This window comes from Mandrillus leucophaeus, unplaced genomic scaffold (genome assembly GCF_000951045.1).
Source record: "Mandrillus leucophaeus isolate KB7577 unplaced genomic scaffold, Mleu.le_1.0 Scaffold493, whole genome shotgun sequence".
In the NCBI taxonomy this organism is placed as follows: domain Eukaryota; kingdom Metazoa; phylum Chordata; class Mammalia; order Primates; family Cercopithecidae; genus Mandrillus; species Mandrillus leucophaeus.
Genome location: NW_012105287.1, coordinates 796,407 through 816,398, shown reverse-complemented (window position 1 = coordinate 816,398; position 19,992 = coordinate 796,407). Strand labels below are relative to the sequence as shown.

Sequence of the window (19,992 nt, the reverse complement as noted above, 5' to 3'; positions counted from 1 at the left end):
ACACTCTCCTGACTTTTCTCCTTCCTTCCTGTGCTTTCTTTCTCAGTCTCCTTTGCTGGTTCCTCCAGATCTTCCTGACTTTTAAGTACTGGGCTGCCTTGGGGCTCAGTCCTTGTGCTCTTTCTCTTCTCTGTCCTCCCTCACTCACATGGCAACATCATCCAGTCTCAGGGTTTAAAATATGAAAATTCAGCTGACAACCCCTAAATACGTATCCCCAGCCCAGACCGTTCCTCTAAATTCAGTACTCTTATGTCCGGCTGTTAGTCAGCTTTCTCCTAGGATGTTTAGTAGGTAAGCTCCTTATTTACTAGGGATGCCAGATTTGGGAACAACGCAAAAACACAACCATGACACCCAGTTAATTCTGAATTTCAGCTAGTACACACATTAAAAAATTGTTGGCTGTGCACGGTGGCTCATGCCTGTAATCCCAGCACTTTGAGAGGCTGAGGCGGGTGGATCACGAGGTCAAGAGATCGAGACTATCCTGGCCAACCTGGTGAAACCTCATCTTTACTAAAAATACAAAAAAATAGCTGGATGTGGTGGTGTGCACCAGTAGTCCCAGCTACTCGGGAAGCCAAGGCAGGATAATCGCTTGGACCAGGGAGGCGGAGGTTGCAGTGAGCCGAGATTGCGCCACTGCAGTCCAGCCTGGCGAAGAGTGGGACTCTGTCTCAAAAAAAAAAAAAAAAAAAAAAAAATTGTTTATCTGAAATTTGCTCATCTGGCAACCTACCCTTTTCTTCCTCTCTGACCTTTTCTCTCACTTATTCTATTAAATGGCAGTTTTACTCATTGACTTGCTCAGGCCCCAAACCTTAGAGTCTTCGTTGATCCTCTTTTCCCATATCCCACATCCAATGTCGGTGAATCATTTTGGTGCTACTTTCAAAATATTTACAGGATCTGGCCACTTCTCGCGGACTCCATTGATACTACTGGGGTAAAATGAAATCAAGAACCATTTCTTTCCTGGATGATCGCAGTAGCCTTGTAACTGGTCTTCCTGCTTTAGCCTTTGCCCCATCCATTTGCTGCTAACAGAGCTGCCAGAGGGATCTTGCTCCTGTTTGCTTAAAAATGTTGCACTGGCTTCCGACTCACTCAGACTGACAGCCGACGGCACCAGGATGGCCTGTAAGACCCTACATGACCGAGTCCTTCTCAGGCCTCACCCCTAGGCTCCGTCCTCATTTCCACGTCTCTCGGCTCACTGGCTGTGCTGCCTCATTGGCTTCCTTGTATCCTGGGTATGTGCCAGGCCTTTCCGGGTCTCAGTGTCCCTGCACTTGCTCTTTCTTCTCTCTGAAATAGACTTACTGACCTTCCCTGGCCTCCCCATCTAAAATCGTAATTCCCTTCTCAGTTTTTGTTTATTGTCTCTCATATCACTAGAAATCTGTGGGGCAGCCATTTTCTTTCTGTTGTGTTTGCTGCTATATTCCCGGTGCCTAAAACAGTGCCTGGCACTTAGTAGACAAAGAATACTTGTCACACGAGTGAATAAGACCCCCAAAGCATGCTAAGCTCCTGTCCCAGGCCAGTGCATGGCAGCCGTGTCATCAGTTTCCTTCTAGCTCAGCATTGCCACCTCCTACTTGCCAGAAGTTCCTCCCTGATCAGCTGCCCTCCTCCAGGAAGCCCTTTTTGGCTGAGCCTCATTTTTCCTCTTTCCTTCCTGCCACCAGGTCAGAATCCCCGGTGCTCAGGGGTCAAGTGGGCTGCGTGGCTGGCTGTAGTCTGTCTGTCTTCACCCAGCTCCTTCCCTCCTTCTGGATGGGAGGAGGCTCCTTGCTTGGGCTGCGGTTCGAGCTGCAAGAGTGTAGGGCATCAGGATGTCTGGGGAAGCCAGCTTAAGGTGAGATGTGTGCAATAGGCCCTGAAATCAGTCTGCCGCCTGACATGTGGGAGCTTTTGGTGCCTTGATCCTGGGCTGCAGAGGTGACGGCAATAGATTTCAGGGCATAGAGCTTAGATTGTATCTGAGCTGTTGGGCCATATTGTTCCCGGCCTCGCTGTCTCTACAAATTAGAGACGTCCTGACATAAGCACCTGATAAGATGGTTTGCCATTACCTGAGCTGTTAAGGATTAGGAAAGGAGCATATTGGGAGGGGCAGAAGAAAACAACAGGGTCCTTGTGCCTGGAGTTTGCTAAATGATCTGTATGTTTGTAAATGTGTTCTGCTGCGACCATTTTTTTCCTTTTTAAAAATTTTATTTCAGTAGTTTTTGGGGAACAGGTGGTTTTTGGTTACATGGATAAATTATTTAGTGGTGAGTTCTGAGATGTTGGTGCACTCATCACCTGAGCAGTGTACACTGTAGCCAATATGTAGTCTTTTATCCCTCACCCCCTCCTACCATCCCCCCAATTCCCCAAACTCCATTCTGTCACTCTTATGCCTTTACTTCTTCACAGCTTAGCTTCTACTCATAAGTGAGAACATACACTATTCTGTTTTCCATTCCTGAGTTATTTCACTTAGAATAATGGTTTCCACTCCATCCAAGTTGCTGGTGCAGCTATTTATTTTTATTTTTAAATTTATTTAATTTTACTTTAAGTTCTGGGATACCTGTGCAGAACATGCAGGTTTGTTACATAGGTATGCATGTGCCATGGTGGTTTGCTGCACCTATCAACCCGTCATCTAGGTTTTAAGCTTCACATGCATTAGATATTTGTCCTAATCCTCTCCCTCCCCTTGCCCCCCACCCCACGACAGGCCCCACTGTGTGATGCTCCTCTCCCTGTATCCATGTGTTCTCACTGTTCAACTCCCACTTATGAGTGAGAACATGCCATGTCTGGTTTTCTGTTCCTGTGTTAGTTTGCTGGGAATGATAGTTTCCAGCTTCATCCATGTCCTTGCAAAAGACATGAACTCATTCTTTTTTATGGCTGCATAGTATTCCATGGTGTATACGTGCCACATTTTCTTTATCCAGTCTGTCATTGATGGGCATTTGGGTTGGTCCCAAGTCTTTGCTACTGTAAATAGTGGATACAGCCATTTTTGACAAGGCCATTGGAACATTCTGACATGGCCTTTAAAAACTATTTCTTATTGTGATAAAAGTGCACAACAGAAGCTTCACCCCATCCCACATGCACCCCCAAGCTTCACCTAATCCCCGGCACTTAGCCCATCCCCAAGCCTCAGGACTGATTGTTTTCACACAGCCAAAATGTCCTTTGCCTCCTGATGCCCTGCTATGGTTGGGTCTGAGTTTCCCAAGAGACATGTGTGTTTGGATGTCCAGAGGCAGCTGGATGAATGGGACTGGGCCTCAGGAAACAGAAGAGGAATTGGAACCCTTGTGTGAGTTGGTGCAAATGTAAAACAGTGCAGCCTTTTTGGGAAATGGTGTGGCAGTTCCTCAAGCACTTAAACACAGAATTACCGTAGGACCCAGCAAGTCACTCCTCGATATACACGCAAAAAGATTGAAAACAGAAACTTAAACAAATACTTGTACACGAATGTTCTTAGTAGCGCTCTTCTCAGCAGTCAAAAGGTGGAGAGAACCCGAATGTCCATCAGTGGATGAATGGATAAATGAAATACGGTCTATCCACACAGCGAACTGTTATCCAATCAGAAAAGTGAATGAAGTTCTGATACGTGCTGCAATATGGATGAATCTTGGAAACATTATAAGTGAAATAAGCCACACACCAAAGGAAAAATATGGTATGATTCCACTTTTTTGAAATGCTGAGAATAGGCAAATCCACAGAGACAGGAAGTAGGTTAGAGGTTACCAAGGGTACCAGAGGTTGCTGGGTGAATGGAGGTTACTGTCGAATGGGTATGGATAGAGCTCTTGTTGAGGGTGATAAAAAGCCTCTGAAAGGCTGGGTGCGGTGGTTCACACCCGTAATCCCAGCACTTTAGGAGGCTGAGGCAGGCAGATCTTCTGTGGTTGGGAGTTCGAGACCAGCCTGACAAACATGGAGAAACCTCGTCTCTACTAAAAATACAAAAACATTAGCTGGGTGTGATGGTGCATGCCTGGAGTCCAGCTCTCGGTAGGCGGAGGTTGTAGTGAGCTGAGATCATGCCACTGCACTCCAGCCTGGTGACAGAGCAAGATCCATCTCAAAACAACAACAACAACAACAACAATGGCTCTGGAAATAAGTAGTGGTGATGGTTGCACAACATTGTGAATGTAATTAATGTGACTGAATTGTACACTTAAAACAGTTAAAATGGTAATTTTTATGTTAAGGATATTCTATTACAATATGAAAATAAAAAAAAGAAGGGTGGAAATACAGATTTTGTAGTCAACAGTGTTGGGATGGTGGTCAAGGCCATGGGAGAGGATGTAATTGTAATCGCCCAGGGAGGGCAGGGAGACTGAGGAGAGAAGGTGGCCTGGGACAGAGCCCCAGGGGCCTTCCTAATTAAGAGGTGGGCTGAAGGAGATTGAAAGGGAGCAGCCGGAGCAGTGGCAGGAAAACCAGATGAGTGGTGTCCCAGAAGCCTGGGTGTATTAGTCAGCACTCTTAATTGCAAGTGAATGAAATGCAGCTTGAATTAGTTCCAGGCACAGAGGGCAATTCATTGGTTTAAAGAAACACGGGAAGGGCAGGGGGACCTTGGGGCCCCAGGGGTACCTGGAATTAGGTCTGGGGTGCATCTGGAGCTGCTCTCCCGCCTACTTCACTTCTGCTCCTCTCTAACTGTTGGCTTTCTTCTCTCCTTGCACTAATGGGCTTTTGCACAAAGTTACTCTTAGCTTGAGCTCCTCCCTTCCAAGTTTTGCCATGACACTCTTCTCTTAGAAATGATTGAAATGATCTGCAGAAGAATGCTGATTGGCTTCACCTAGAGGACACCCTGAGGACAAGGGACCTGGGCATCAGCCTGGCAGGTGCCTTTAGAACCCCAGTTTAGAGGAAGAGAAGCGCTGAGTGGGCAGAATGAGGAAGGACTCAATGGCCTGGGGAAGAGGCTAAAGAAGGAAGACCATCTACCCTGCTAAATGCCTCATCGCACAGACAAGGGCTGGAAAGCATCCACTGGGCTTACTGACAAACAAATCGTAGGTGAACTTGGCAGAGGCAGGGCAGTTTGAGTGGCATGTGAGGACAGAGACAGATCATAGCTGGTGGGTGGGTGAGTGGGAGGTGAAGAAGTGGAGACAGTAAGTGTAGACATCAGTTTCAGGAGGCACAGTTGTGAAAGCCAGGAGAGAGATAAGGAGGTTGCTGCAGGGAACATGGGGTCAAGGAAGGGTTTTGCTTTTGTTTTTGGATGGGAAAGATCTGAGCATGCTTAAATGCTGAGAGATCCAGGAGAGAAGTAGGTGTCAGAGATGCAGAAGAAAGCAAAGAGGTGGGGGAGAAAGAGGATCCTGTGCACAGGTCAAGAGTTTAGAGAGTTAACAGTGGGCCCACCCCTTTGTGCTGTAGGAAAGGAGAGAGGGAGGTGGTGGATGAGCATTGGTCTGTAGGTTTGGTGGCAGTCGAGAAGAGAGCATTCTTCCCAGATAGCTTCTACTTTCTTTAAGAAATAGGATGTAAATAAGATGGAATGTGCTAGAAAGTTTGAGGAGAATGGAGAAATTGAGGAAGCTGCCACCATGTACAACAGCGGAGAGACCAAAGCAGAGTTCGTTAGGTGGCATCGAGCGCCCAGGTTAGGCTGGAGAGCAAGAATTTGCAGTGGCCTCACTCTGTTTGGTTGCGTGGTTTACTCTAGCAGAGTCCAGCACAGGATGGAGAGATAGAGAAGCCCTGTTGGATTGATCGGGGCCTGGAGTTCTGCTAAGGAAGGAGGGGCAGAGGGTAGTGGGGATGCTGTGAGACAGCAATTCATTCCAGTCACCATCTCAGCAAATATTCATTACCCCTTTTACTGTGTACTGGCCGTGGTGCGAGGTCTGAGGATACATTGCCAAACCAGGCAGATACTGTTCCTGCCCTCAGAGAGCCTGTGGTCTAGTAGGGAAGGCAGCTCCCACGTGAGCTGAGGGTGATAATAAAGACACTGTGGAGCTCAGGCCTAGGCTGGCTGCAGAAGAAAGGGAATGTAGGGCAGGGAGGCTGGTAGATTGGGAGAAGGACACAGGGTCAGGTCTGGAAGTGCCTATGGGGTCATGAACAGGTGTTGAGGGAAGAGCTAAGTGAGGGGGCTGGGATGGAGGCTGTGGTCACAGCATAGGAAAGCTTGCCCCCATCTCACCATTTCCTCCTTCCCTCAGGATACAATAGCCGACCCTCCTTCTCTAGTCCAAGTCTCCAAGTCTGATCCTCCTTCTGGCTCTGGATCCCATTCCTTCCATCTCTCTTTGGGACCTTGACCCTCCTCTACTGGATTCATCCCATCATTATTTAAACATTCTCAGGCCTCTTCCATCATTAAAAAAATCTTCGCTGGTCCCCTGATTTTCCTGCCAATAAACACCCTCTCCTTTCCTATTCTTCTCACAGCCACATTCACCAGCCAGTTGTTCACACCTGTTTCCATGTGCCTGGCCCTCACTGTCCCTTCACTGCCCTGGGACCTGGTTTCTACATCCCATTCTCCTGCACAGGTACCCATGACCATCTTGTGAATGGAACGAACACTTTTCAGTCCTTATTTGATTTGGCCCATGTCAGCGTTTGGCTCTGATGATCACTTTCTCTTAGAAACACTTCTCTTGGCTTCTGCAACACCATCTTCCTCCTCTACGACATCATACTCCTGTGGCTTGGATGATCTCTACTTACCCTGCCCGGAGCTGTCTTCCCCCATGTTATTTGACCTTTAAGTCTCCATCCTAGGGTATCTTCTCATCTCTTCCCCCAGTCTCTGTATGGTCTTACCCACTCCCAAGGCTCAAGTCCCCAACTACCATAGAGGCCCAGATATGTCTCCAGATAAAACGTAACCCCCCATATTCCCATTGAGGAGAGCCTCAAAAATGTGTGTGGGCTGACTTGGATATATAAGCTCTTAGTGTGGTTGAAATAAAATGTACTTTATTCACTTAGTTTGTTATACATTTTAAAAATCACACATTGTATAAAACAATGTAGTAAGAAGTATTAGTTTTTCTCTCCTCATGCTTTATGAAGAAATTTTATTTAAATTTTTAACATTTTTCTCTAACATCTGAGTCCATATCATTAGAGCTTTGGTTGTTATCAACATTTTACAAAACACAAAAACTTTATTTCTACCTAAGTTATTTGAGACATAGTGCTTTTTGAATCAGTGTATGATGCTGGAGATTTTATTCTTTGCCATAAAAGTCTGGCTGCTTAATATTAGGTTGCATAAATAAAAAAAAATCTTCCAGTAGGTATTTATCATCTCCATAACATAACCACTTCCTTTATTGTTTTAAAATGATTTTTTAAAATGGGTTTGCTTACAAAGACAATACTTGCAATTGTAAAGTCCTGCCCTTGGGAATAATGATCCAGTATATGTGAAATGCTTTTACCTTCACTTTTTTTTTTCTGATTCTGCCAAGCAACCACCATGAATATCCAGAACTTCATTGATTGAGGTTATTTCAGGCTAATGAGTTTTCCCCAAAGAGCGTTTTGTTGTTTCAAAATGCAATAATTGAGAGCATGCCTCCCAAACGCAGGGGACTTTGTAAGGACTTGAATGAAAGACAAAAGCTTCCTTCCTAAAGGGTAATTTTGGAGCAAAATCGTGTTTTATATTCAGGCATTTCTGCTGACAACTCCCAAATAGATATCTCCTGGCTAGTCCTTTTCCCTCTTACATCAACAGCCTACTAGACGTCTCCTTCTGGGTGCCCATCATCAGTGTCAACCCATTTTAATTGAGTGCCTACTATGTGTCAAGCACTGTTCTAGGTGCTGGAGGATAGAAGGGTGAAGACAACAGAGTCCCACTTCTTAAGGAGCTCATCCCAGTGAGGCAATAAAAATAATAAATATGTAAAAAAATTTCATGTACTAGTAAGTGCTACAAAGAAGATAAAATGAGGTCACACAATGGAGAGTGCTGGTGTGTGGTGGGTGAAGAGGGTGGGTCAGAAAGGACCTCCTGGAAGAGGGGATGTCTGAGTTGAGATGTGAATGCTAGGGAGACAGACATATCATGCTGGAGGGGAAGAGCCCTGTCAGCGAGGCAGGTGCAAAGACCCCAAGATGGAAGAAGGCCAGTGTGGGTGGAGCATGGCAAGAGTGGAGAGTGAAGGGAGGTTGGTTTGGAGCAGTAGCCAGTGCCTGACCCTGTAAGACCTTGCAGGTGATGGTAGAGTTTGGCTTAAATTTATTTTTCTGGCCATGATGGGAAGCCACTTGGAGGATTTTAAGTCAGGGAGTGACTCCACTGATCTGACTGACATGCTAGAAAGATATTTCAGGCTGTTATGTGGAAGAAGAATTTTAGGGGAACAAGAGTGGAGGCAGGGAGACCAGCTGCTGTAGGTGTCCAGGTGTAGAAATAAGGTGCCTTCACTTGGGACTGAAGCACTTGGAAAGACTGGGGTGTTGGATATGAAGTCACCAAGTGATTGGATTTTGAATATGGCATTTTGGAATGATAGCCAATACAACTTGCTAATGGTGCCAATATGATTATGAGGAAAGAGACTCCAGGTTTTTGAACTGAGCATCTGGATGGATGGGGATGACATTTTCCAAGGTGGGGAAGGCTTGGAGAAAAATTAAATCTGTTCTCGATTAGGGGAATTAGGAGTTTTGTTTTAGATGACCAATAGGAAGTTGAATACAGGAGTCTGACCCTCATAGGAACAGTTAGGTCTGGACACATCAATGTGGGAGCCATCAGTTTATGGATAGTTTTATAGGTGGTACTGGATCAGGTCACTGAAGGGGAAATGTATAGAGAGGCGGAAAGAAGGTAGAGAACTGGGCCCTGGGGCATCTTGCATTTAGAGCTTAGGAAGAGGAAGGAGAGGCATTGAAGGACATCAAGAAAGACCCATCAGCGAGGTGGGAGGAAAGCCAGGAGAGATGCTGCCTGGAAGCCAAGAGAAGACAATGTTTGAGGCGGGAGCTCTCCATGGCTGAATGATTCTGAGGGAGTTAGGCCAGGTCAAAGAATGGACCACTGGATGTGGCAGCTTGGAGGCCCTTGGGGATATTGACAAGAGCAGTCCTGACTGGAACAAGTTAAAGCAACAAGGAAGTGGAGGCAGCAAGTATAGAAGACTTTTGTTTTGGCAATGAGGTAGCAGCTGGAGAAGAATGGAGTGTCAAGAGAGAATTCAAAAAAAGAGAGAGATGAAATTATTATAGCACATTTGTAGAAAGGGAAATGGCAACGCAGGAGAGAGAGGCACCAACTGTGGAGCACAGTCTAGAGCAGGTGAGGGGTGAAGGGGTCCATTGTCCAAGTGGAGGGGAGTGTCCCAGGAGCAGGGACGCTTTGTCCATGTTACAGGGGAGGAGGCAAGGCCAACAGCCGCTCATGCTGTGAGTCTGGCAGATGTGGTGGTGGTGGGCTGAGCTAAGCTGGCCGGTTGCTTCTATTCCCAGCACTCTGTGATGCCTATCAGCTTAAATGGAGGATTAGGAGAATGGCGTCTGTTTGAGGAAAGAGGAGAAGGCATGATAGAGTCATTTTGGAGAGTAGGGATAAAGTTTTAGGAAAATATAGAATTTCTTAGAGGTGCTGAGTGTCCACTTGAAGTTTGTGGACAGAAGTTTAAGTGGAGACCAGTCAGTCCAGTTATATTATCCTCCAGGTGCTCAGGAACAGGTGCCATGTGGAGAGTCTGGTTTAACTGGAGTTAGGGTCTTGCCAGGTGAGAACTGGGAAGGTGAGGGAGTGGAGGACATTTGTGAGCTGGTGATTATCTGGGGGTCTGTGGAGTCTAAGCTGAGACAGGAGGGCAGGGAGAATGGGAAGGGGTGGGGGAACATAGTGGTGGGTCAGTGGATGGGGCAGAAGGATTGCTGGAATGGGAACCAGGTTGGGTGAGCCACATAGATGGGAGATGATGCAGCTCTTGGTGGAGACAGGCCTAGGGTGCAAACACGCAGGTGGGTGGGTTGGAAGGGTGGATAAAAAGATTGTTGAAATCAAGGAAGTCAAGGAACTGAGAGGTCAAGGTGTTGAAAATGGAGTCACTACTAATAAATGTAGTAGCAGATGGAAGACACTAGGCGCTGAGGGGCTGAGGTCATCCGTGAAGGAGAGGGAAAAACCAGGATATCTTACTTGTATCTCAAATTCAACATGTCTGAAACTGAAGTCATCCACACCTCCCCACTCAAGTAAATGGTACCACCATTCATAGCCAGAAACTTGGGTGTCACTTTGATCCCCACACCCAATTAAGTCACCACATGTTTTGGATTCTATCTTGTAAACATTTCTTAAATCCATCTACTTCTTTCCATCCCCAAGGTGCACACCCTAGTTCAGGCCATCTCTCTAGGGATTTGTCGTTGTCCTCAGGATAAAGTCCAAAGTCATTAGCAGAGATTTACAAAGAAAGCACTACAAGGATCCAGCCTCTGTCTACTCCAGCCTGACTCCTACCTGAGCCCCTCACCCAGCCTGAGCGCTTCTGGGTTCTCCCCATCTTTGTCACCAGGCATGCTCTCCCTTTGCATAAGCTGTCCCCTCTGTCTGGAATTCCACCTGCTTGCTTGGCAAAATCCTCCTTCTCTAGATGTCTCAGGGAGCCTTTTTCTGGATGCCTGGATGTTAGATCCCCTTTCCTCTCTCCCCAGCTTCCCCAGTGTGCCATGAGTTAGGTAGCTGTCCTCTTCTCTAGAATGTAAGCTCCATGAGGTCAGGGACCATGTCTGATTTTTCCCAGATGACTCCTTAACACCTCATATGGAGCTTTCACATAAAAGTGAATAATAAAGAACAAATATTTCCGGGAATGGAAGGCTCTAGAGGTGGAACAGTTCTGGGTGATGACCAGGTCTGGGATGGGGTCCTGCTAGTGGGTAGCTAAACGCTGTGGCAAAGGTAGTCACGGGATGGAAAGGACAGGATGATGCACAGGTGACCCCTGAGGCCTTGGGTCATGGGAGAATAGCAGGAGGAGAAGGCCTTGGGCTATAGGCTCAGTCTCCAATGAATGAGGAGAGATAGGTCACAATGATGTGGGCAGGACAGAGGGCAGAAGAGGAAGCAAAGAGGGATTTTTTTCAAGAAGGTGAAGGTGGACAGGTGTGAGTGGTGGTGAGAGCAGTGTGAGTCTTGACATTGTGAGTGGGATTGAGGATAAGATGGCCTGATGGTTGAAGTGGTCCTTAGTCCCAGGCTCCTCTGAAAGTCCCCACTTGGCTCAGTGGCTCAGGACTCGAGACCTTTGGGAACAGCATCTAAGGAGAGGTCGCCATGGGAGCTGTCAGGTCCTGGAGTGAGCTCACCATAAGCTGGACCCAGCAGCTGTCCCTGGAGGATGGATCTGGAATCTTGGGGGCATTGACTATCGTGGGGTCCCCTGGCCTGGACTTGGGAGCTACTGTGGTCTGAGCAGTGTGGGGCTATCTGGCTCTGAACTGGTCAGGAGTGCCACCCTGTTCTCTCGGGCTGGTGGTCCAGCTCTGGTCTAGATTGAAAGTGGGAGTTATTCTTGTTTCCTGGAGTCAGGAGTCTAGTAGATGGTATTGGTGCCCTGCCCATGTCCCCTTTAGTGGGGGACATCCATTCCCCAAATGCTGTGAATATTGGCTGCTGATGGCTTATGGCTACCCCTGAAGAATTGATTTTGACTGAGCCAGAGCCACCTACCCCTTCCTGCCAACCCTCCTGCCACTGGGGGCGCCTGAAGTAATGACTGACTGAAATGTGGCAAGACTTATGATCTGAAGCCCCCTCATCCCACAGGGATCGGGCCAAGGCTGCATCTTCCTGAGTCTACATCCCTGCTTAGTTCAGCCCCTCCCTCCCCCACTCCCCTTGCTCCTTCCTTCACATGCACGCAAACCCCTGCCTCTGGCTCTGCTCCCAGGGAGCCTGCCCTAAAGACGGGTGACTTTGATCTTATGCCGTAATCAGGGGTGGGTGTGGAGGCTACCCGTGGACCACAGAGGACACAGCCCCTGACAGACTCAGCACATCTGTGTGGTCTTGAAGGGCCTCTTCCCCTTTCTAGACTCAAGTTTGCTTACCTAAAGGTGAGACCTTGATGCTGGCTCTAGTTAAACAACAGAAACAAAGCAAAGCAAGCAAACAAATGCTTTGCTGAACTCCGCAGGCTAGGTGTGGTGGAAGATTCAGATGAACAAGACTTAGTTCCTTCCCCCAAGCAGCTCACAGACTATTTACTCATCCAACAAGCATTTACTGAAGGCAGCAGGGACCTGGATGACTCAGTGACCTGCCCGTAAAGGGCTCACAGACTGATAGGGAGACACTCAGGGGAAGTAACAGTTCCGATCTGGGGAGAGTGGCAGAGGGACAAGTGAGGCTGGCACTTGGAGAGATGGGTAAAGCTGTCCTAGAGTTTTGAGGTAGGGTCACAGAGAAGGTGGGAAGGGCATTCTAGCCAGAGGAAATAGCATGACAAAGGCACGAAGAATGACACCACGTGACGTGTCTGCCTGGGGAATCAGGAGCCCTTTGGTATTACTGGCAGGTAGAAAGGAGGAGGAAGCTGGGATGAGGAGGGCAGGTCAGCGGGGGCCATGCTGAGGGCATGGGGCTGGTGATGGTGGAAGAAGTTTTAAAGCAGGAGGAATGACATGGTCAGTTGCATAGACGGGTAAATCACTCCATCCCTGTAGCGGAGGCAGATGGGGGAGGTCCAGTAGGTAGTTAGGTTGTCGTAAGGAGAGGAAGAGCAGATTCAGGTGACATTTAGGGACTGGAATCAGTGGGATTTGGTGCCAGTGGGGATGTGGGGTATGAGGGACAAGGATGTCAGGCTCGTCCCTTCCCCTGGCTTGGGCAGTTGGGTGAATAGCTGTGTCCTGCATGAGATGGGGCAGGGCATCTTCCAGGGGGCAAGTCTGTGGGGAGCTGCTGAGGTCAGCTTGGGAGTGGCAAGCATGAGACGGCTGGGGGCCTCCCAGGAAATTGTCTAGTGGGCATTTGGTGGGGCTCGGAGGCATGTTAGGGTGGAGGTGTGGTTCTGGGAGTTGCCAAAGTCTGAGTGGTTGTGGGGTGGGGGAGTATGGGATGGGGAAGTTGTATCAGTGAAAAAGAACATGAAATTCCATAGTCTCCAGGATCCACGAGGGACCTTTCAGCTCAGACACTCTCAGTGGGCCCTGGCCTGTAGGATGTGCCTCTTGGGCACCTTGACAGACCCCCATCCCTGGCTTGCTCTCAGCCCTGCCCCTCCTACTGTCAGAGGGGACTCACCTGTCTGGGACCCGTGCTGGGCAGGGCTAGGGAGGCCCAACCCACGCTCATTCCTGTGATGGGCGCTCACTGAGAACCGGCTCCTGCTGGGCACAGAGTTCCCTGGGGTTCCTCTCCTCCGGCTTTGGTCAGCTGGTTGCAGAACCAAGAGGCCCCTGGAGTACCTTCTGCCTTTAGGCACTCCCCACCACGTCCTGGGGGCACACTCTGTGTGTGTTGGGGGGTGATGGGTGAGCCTGGATCTGAGGTTCTGGTGCTCAGGTGCTCACCGAGTTGCCTTGGCATCCTCTCTGAGGTCCACCTAATCCCCCCACCCCGGTTTTCCTATCCACCACTCCCCATCTGGCCTGCAAAGTACTGGGAAAATCGTATTTATTAAGAGGTTTGACATACACTATTGCCATATACAAAATCCCCGCCAGCCATCAACCTCCCTCCCCTGAGGCTCAGGACCCAGGGACCAAACTACCCGCCACCTCCCACATTGGCCCCTGGGTGAGCTTCCTGAGCCCCCACAGCCACCGTCCTCACCACCCTGCTACGGTAAGGATGCCCCTGCCCCTGCCTGTTTTCCTGGGTGGCCTCAGGTGGGGGGGACCTGGTGATCTTATCTGCTGACCTCGCAGATTATGGATACCGACCTGCATCCACGGGGGCCGACCCAGCCTTCATTAGGACAGAGTTCCCATCCTCAGGGTGCCCTCCCTGGGAGAGGACATACGGTGGGCAGGTGTCGGGTAGGCGTTCCCGGCGCCGAGACCGCCGGTGCCTGGGGCTGAAGATCTCCGTGCATCTCTTGCCCACCAGGTAGAAGACCTCACTGAGGTTGAGCAGGATGCAGATGGCAGCTGTGGTCACCATGAAGTAGGTGAAGACCTTCTTTTCCGTGGGCCGGGAGATGTAGCAGTCCACAGTGTGGGGGCAAGGCTCCACGGAGCAGGCCACTACGCGGGGCATGTCGTAATCCTTGTAGAGGCGGTGGAAGATATAGAGGAAGCCGGCATCCACAGCGGCCTTGAAGATGAGACTCAGCAAGTACGTCCACCACAGCCCGCCCCGCTTCTTGCTCGGGTTGTTGTACAGGGACGGGGCATTGGGCCCGTGTTTCAGGCGGTGCTTGCGCTCCCGTTCCTCACGGTAGGCCACGTGCATGACCACGAGCAGCGAGGGGCACGTGACCAGGATGAGCTGCAGGGCCCAGAGGCGCACGTGGGACACGGGGAAGAACTCGTCATAGCAGACGTTGGGGCAGCCGGGCTGCTTGGTGTTGCAGACAAAGTCCTTCTGCTCATCATCCCACACCTCCTCCGCCGCCACCACGTACACCAGCACGCGAAAGATGAACACCACAGACAGCCAGATGCGGCTCAGAGCCGTGGAGTACTTGTTCACGCCACTCAGGAGGCCCTGCAGAAATGCCCAGTTCATGCTGGCTGTGTCCCGGGTACTGCACGTGGAAGATCTATACCTGGGTGCTACCCACCCACTCAGGCCTTGGGAGCCTTGAGGCCTGGGGGAACCTGGAGATGGGCACGCTTAATGCTGGTGCGATGGAAAAAATCTTTTCACAGTCACCGTGTCATCATGTCCTCACTCCCAATGACTTGGTAGGGTAGGGATTGCCCCTGTCCCCATTTCACAAAGAGTAAGTGAAGGCCCAGAGATACCCACCCAAGGGTCCACAGATGGAAGTAGCAGAGTCTTGCACTTTGGCCTTCGGGTTCCAAAATCAGGATCTATTTTATTCTACAAGGTAATAGATACATGTGAAGACAATCATCCTGCATGGACATGCCAGCTAACCTCTATTACCCCATGTTTCAGCCCATGACTTCTAAAGAGATTGTGGGAAGGTTTGAATTGGATGATCTGCTCTCCCGTCAGCTGTCAGGGCTGGGCCAGGGCAGGAAAGGTGGGAACGTACCCTCATCAGTTGTCAGATCCATCCCATTTTTACTGAACACCAACAAGAGCCTGGCCCTGTGCTGGGGACGTTCACATCAGCCCCTTGGTAAATCCCAGAACAATCTTCATCCTTACTCCTTGCCTCTGGCTCCAGGAAGGTTCTCCGCCCTGGCATTCCCTCCCAAACTAAAGAGAGGTGCTTTGGAATCATGGGGACTTGATATCATCCCTGCCAACCCATGTATTGATGCTGGGGCCTGAGGGCTGACTGTCTTGACCACAGTGGGTTCCTCTGGAATTCCAACCATTCCAGCTTTAGGAAGGACCCAGGATGGATTCTGGCATGGTCTGGACTCCCCATTTACTTTCTCTCAGGGCACCCCCTCCTCTGTCCATTTAGTGGCTGTTTGCTAGCCGCATTTCCATTATTTCTTCTCAGGCCCCTGTCCTGTGGACTCCGACCTCCACACCCCCTTATCTGGAGTCCCCATCAGGCTCCATCTCCAAACCCTCCCCTCCTCCTACTCTCTTCCCTCCCTATCCCCAATCACTGACTCTGCTCTCAGCCTCTTCAGACATCGTGTGCCTGGGACATTTTCCAAGCAAGAGGTATCGCCTGTACCCAAATGGTCTATTCACCTGTCTTATTTTTTTGCCATACTGTCAGCTGCTAGAGGGCAGGCTCTTCACCTCTGTCTCCCTAGCACCCAGCACTGGCCTGGCCCAGTGGACACACAATAGATGTTTGTTAAACTGAACTGAAACCCATTACTTCCTGATCCCCCCTCTTCCCTAATCTTCTGTCCTCCCTTAGGTCAGCCAGGACATTCCTTCTCCTCCTTGGCACTTCCCTGGGGATCCTTTAGGGACCCTGAGCCTCTGACTGCCTCCCTAAAGCCCAGCTCACAGCCTGAGATCCCTTGGATATCCTCAGCTCAGCTGGTTGCTTTCTTCCGGCCAGCCTCCTGCCCTATTCAGTCCTCACCCTTCTTGGGTCCAGTAGCTCCTCCCTTGTCCTTAGGCTTGTCCGTCTGCCTCAGGACCTCCTGGAGGCAGCTTTTGTTCCTCACTCCCCTGCTGGGTGGGGCTTTCTGGGCCAATGAGCCAAGCGAGAGTGATTGGGTGGGCAGGCAGGAGGGCGGATTTCCCCGGGCACATATTCAGAGCAAACACCTGTGGCACTTCTCTCCTGGCCCACGCCTCCTCTCTAGCCTGGCTGGGCATGGCTGGGCCTGGCTCCCAGGCAGGCAATTGGGTTCAGGAGCCTGACATCATTATGCTCAGGCCCAGGACAGCACCAGTGGGATTGACCGTGTCCCCTTCCCATTGCCTCCTTGCCCTGCCTCCTTGCCCTCTCTCCTGCCCTTTTCCTGGGAAGCCTGATTCTGAGGTCCTCAGCAGCTGACATCTACGGAAAGGGGCAACCGTAATTTAGTGCAGGAATGCATCCCATTCTGGTGGTGGGATATTTCTGGGATTGGAGCCTGGGAAGCTCTTGGATTGTGTAGGGGATGGGAGGGGTCAACTATGACTTTTCTAGACCAGGGCACCCACAGCCCTGGTGGAGGCAAGGAATGCAGGTCAGCAGCATGAAATGCCCCAGTTAGCACAGGGCCAGACACAGCATCGCTGTTCTTCCTCTGTGGGTCCTGGGGAAGGCCTCCAGGGAAGCTGGAGTGTGACCCCACATATGCTGGTGGGGGGCCTGGGACCTGTGTTCCGGCTGGGACGATGAAGGTTAATGTGCAGCTAGGGAGGGGCCTTCTGCCTCATTTCCCACAGGCATTATCGAGCACTTCCTAATACCAATGATTAACATTTATGTGTCCTTTTACAGCTGGCTAACCCTGTCCACAGCCATGAGCTCATCAGTCCTCAGCACAACCCCACAGGCTAGGTATTATTAACCAGTTTTGGAGAGAAGCTGAAGTTACTTTCCCAGAGTCCCGGTGGAACTTGGATTCGACACAGGCATTCTGAGTTCATGAACTTCCCACTGCCACGTGCAGCTCCCTGTGGACTAAGCTCCATTCTCTCTGCAGACAACCCACAGGCCTAAACTTGCCATGGGGCATAAAGGCTAGATGGGAGCATGAGCAAGTAGCACATCCCCTGGAGTTCTGGGGGGCCCCCTTTCTGGAAGAGAGGATGCCTCTCATCAGACTGGACCAAGTGCAGCCCTTTGCGGAGGCAGAGAGATTGACACCATGAACATGTGAGGGTCACAAAGGCCGCACAACCAGAGGGCACCTGGAACCAGCAAACGAGTTGACTTTTATTAAGCTCTGACAGTGGGCCAGATATGATGAAGATGCCCGCATGTGTGTTCTTCTATGAATGCCCGCCTCCCTCCAACCCTGGGCGGTGGCCCTCACTATTTCCATTCTAGAAAAGGAAACCGAGCTGCAGAGCAGAGGGGGAACTGGCCCAATGCCGTCCAGCTGGGGCAGGTGGCTGGAGCGGAGGACTGGGAATTGGCTCCCAGAGTGTCTGAATCCTCTCTCTTGCCTGCCCTTACCTCACGGCTAAGCTCCCCCACTCTCAGGTTGCACCCACGAGAGAGGCTTAGAGCCTCCCCATCCAGGCCCAACCTGCCAGCCCAGTCCAGGCAGCCCCTCACAAGATGGTTTTCTTCACATGGTCTCGGGGGTGGTCTGGTAAGAGAGGAGGATGACTGTCTGAGCCCAGAAAGATGAGGTCACCCGAAAGGAGGTCGTCTTGTTTGCAGGAAGAGGTGGTGCCATGTGGGTGATGACCTGTGTACATGGCTCGGGCTTTCCTTGCTGCCAGGCACTCGTGGCACCTCTTGCTCACCAGGTAGATGAGCTCCACGAGGTTAAGCAGGATGCAGATGGCAGCTGTGGCCACCATGAAGAGGGTGAAAATGTTCTTCTCTGACGGTTTGGAGATGAAGCAGTCCACTATATTGGGACATGGATCTGCGTGGCACTTGACCACAGGAGGGAGGATATATTTGGGGTAGAGTGAGTGGAACACATAGAGAAAGGCGATGTCCACGCTGGCCTTGAACACTAGGCTGCAGACGTATGTCCACCAGAGCCCACCCCGCTTCTTGCCAGGGTTCAGGTAGAGGCGCCCACTGTTCTCCCCATGGGCTTCTCGGTGCCTCTTCTCCTGAACCTCCCGGTAGGCCACGTGCATGACCACGAGCAGGGAGGGGCACGTGACCAGGATAAGCTGCAGGGCCCAGAGGCGCACATGGGACACGGGGAAGAACTCATCGAAGCAGACGTTGGAGCAGCCAGGCTGGAGAGTGTTGCAGTCGAAGTCCTTGTGGTCGTCACTCCACACACGCTCGGCTGTCACCAGGTACACCAGCACACGGAAGATGAAGACCAGAGACAGCCAGATGCGCCCAAAGGCTGTGGAGTACTTGTTGACCCCACTCAGGAGTCCCTCAAAGATACTCCAGTTCATGGTGGACCCACGCGTCAGCTGCTACTGCACGGAAACGAAAACAACAATTTCCTACATTTATCACAGACTTGCTCTGAGCACTTTGTAGAAATATGTCATCGCATTTCATCCTCACCACTACTAGAGGAGCTAGGTTCTACTACTGTCCCCATTTTATAGAGGGAGGAAGCTGAGGTTTAGAGGCATTATACAAGGTTACACAACTATTAGGTGCAGGGCTGGGATTTGAGCATAGGTAATTTAAGTCCAGAACCCAACTCTTACCAATAAAAGTGGATGAGGGCAGGTCCAGGGAGCCACTCATTCCTCCCAGGGCCTGAGGCTGTGGTCTTGGGGTTCTGCAGAGTGAAGACTTACGGAGTTGGGACATTCTGCCTGCTCCCTCTATTTCAACCCTGGCCCTCCTCCTCAAGGGACTGAGCCTTGAGATGGTTCTCTCCTTTCTGAGCACTGCTGCCTCTTCTCAGACAGCCCCTTCCCCAGGGGAACCTGCTCTTTGTTCTTTTCTTGGCTCAGAGATGGGACTAGAAAGGAGGCTGGAACCTTGTTCCCAAGCCCCCATCTGCTCTAACACGCTGTAATTAGCCAGGCAGAGTCCTGCTTAGTGCCACTCATCCGAAGCATGCCAGTGCAATCCAGCTGAAAGCTAAAGCAGACAGCAATGAATTCTCCTCATGCAGTTGGCTGCCTAGAGTAGCCTGGTATTCCAGTGTTTCCCAAACAGTGTTCCCTGAAACCCTGTCCCATAGGTTGGCAATAGGAGAAGCGAGAGAAGAGGATTCTGTGTCAAGAAAAGTTGGCAAACGTTGGGTTTAGTAAAGTTAAATAGGGTTCTTTAGCTCAACCGTGCTAAGAAGCTCACTAATAAATTCACCAAAAGAGGTATGAAATATGTGGCATTGCCCAAACTCCTTTGCCCACAGAAGCCCTTTTCCTCCTTTTGTCATCTTGTGGAACAGCCTTGTCAAGACATCAAGTGGGAAATGCTGCTCCTGTCACTTCTGCTGGTGAATTTGGCCTGATGGACTCACAGAATCAGATTCACCTCCAGGTAAGGACCGTGACTGCAGAGTAAGGGCTCCCCACGTCCTCAGCTGCGAGTCCTCTGCCTGACTCCTGGGGATGGGGGTGTGTCCACTGAGACCCATGCACTGTGGTTTCGACCAACGGTGCACCCTGGGGCCCCAAGGAACCAGTCTGCCTAGCTGCTAAAGGGCTCAGGACGGTCTTCTCGTGCTGGTGCAGGCTGAAGCCCACCAGGCTGTCCCGAGCCTCCACAGAGACAAAGCAGAGGAGTGATAACAGCCAATATCCATGAAGCATTCGTGCCGTGCCGGGCACTGCTCTAAGTTCTTTGCATG

At 50.4% G+C, this 19,992-nt stretch overlaps 2 protein-coding genes across 2 annotated transcripts; both read right to left on the bottom strand.

Annotated features, from left to right (window-relative positions):
• Nucleotides 1-13,643: 13,643 nt before the first annotated feature.
• Nucleotides 13,644-16,224, bottom strand: GJB4 (gap junction protein, beta 4, 30.3kDa). The gene is made up of 2 exons (XM_011995608.1): nucleotides 16,179-16,224; nucleotides 13,644-15,034 (listed from the first exon to the last, which is right to left on the bottom strand). Exon 2 carries the CDS (start codon nucleotides 14,714-14,716, stop codon nucleotides 13,916-13,918), a length of 801 nt encoding a protein of 266 aa, XP_011850998.1. The 5' UTR covers nucleotides 14,717-15,034; nucleotides 16,179-16,224; the 3' UTR covers nucleotides 13,644-13,915.
• Nucleotides 16,225-17,448: 1,224 nt separating this feature from the next.
• On the bottom strand, nucleotides 17,449-18,652 carry GJB5 (gap junction protein, beta 5, 31.1kDa). Its single transcript, XM_011995610.1, has one exon. It carries the CDS (start codon nucleotides 18,629-18,631, stop codon nucleotides 17,810-17,812), a length of 822 nt encoding a protein of 273 aa, XP_011851000.1. The 5' UTR covers nucleotides 18,632-18,652; the 3' UTR covers nucleotides 17,449-17,809.
• Between the last annotated feature and the right edge of the window lie 1,340 nt (nucleotides 18,653-19,992).

Coding starts and splice junctions, on each gene's coding strand:
- GJB4 (XM_011995608.1), bottom strand. CDS start 14,716: ATGAACTGGGCATTTCTGCAGGGCCTCCTGAGTGGCGTGAACAAGTAC.
- GJB5 (XM_011995610.1), bottom strand. CDS start 18,631: ATGAACTGGAGTATCTTTGAGGGACTCCTGAGTGGGGTCAACAAGTAC.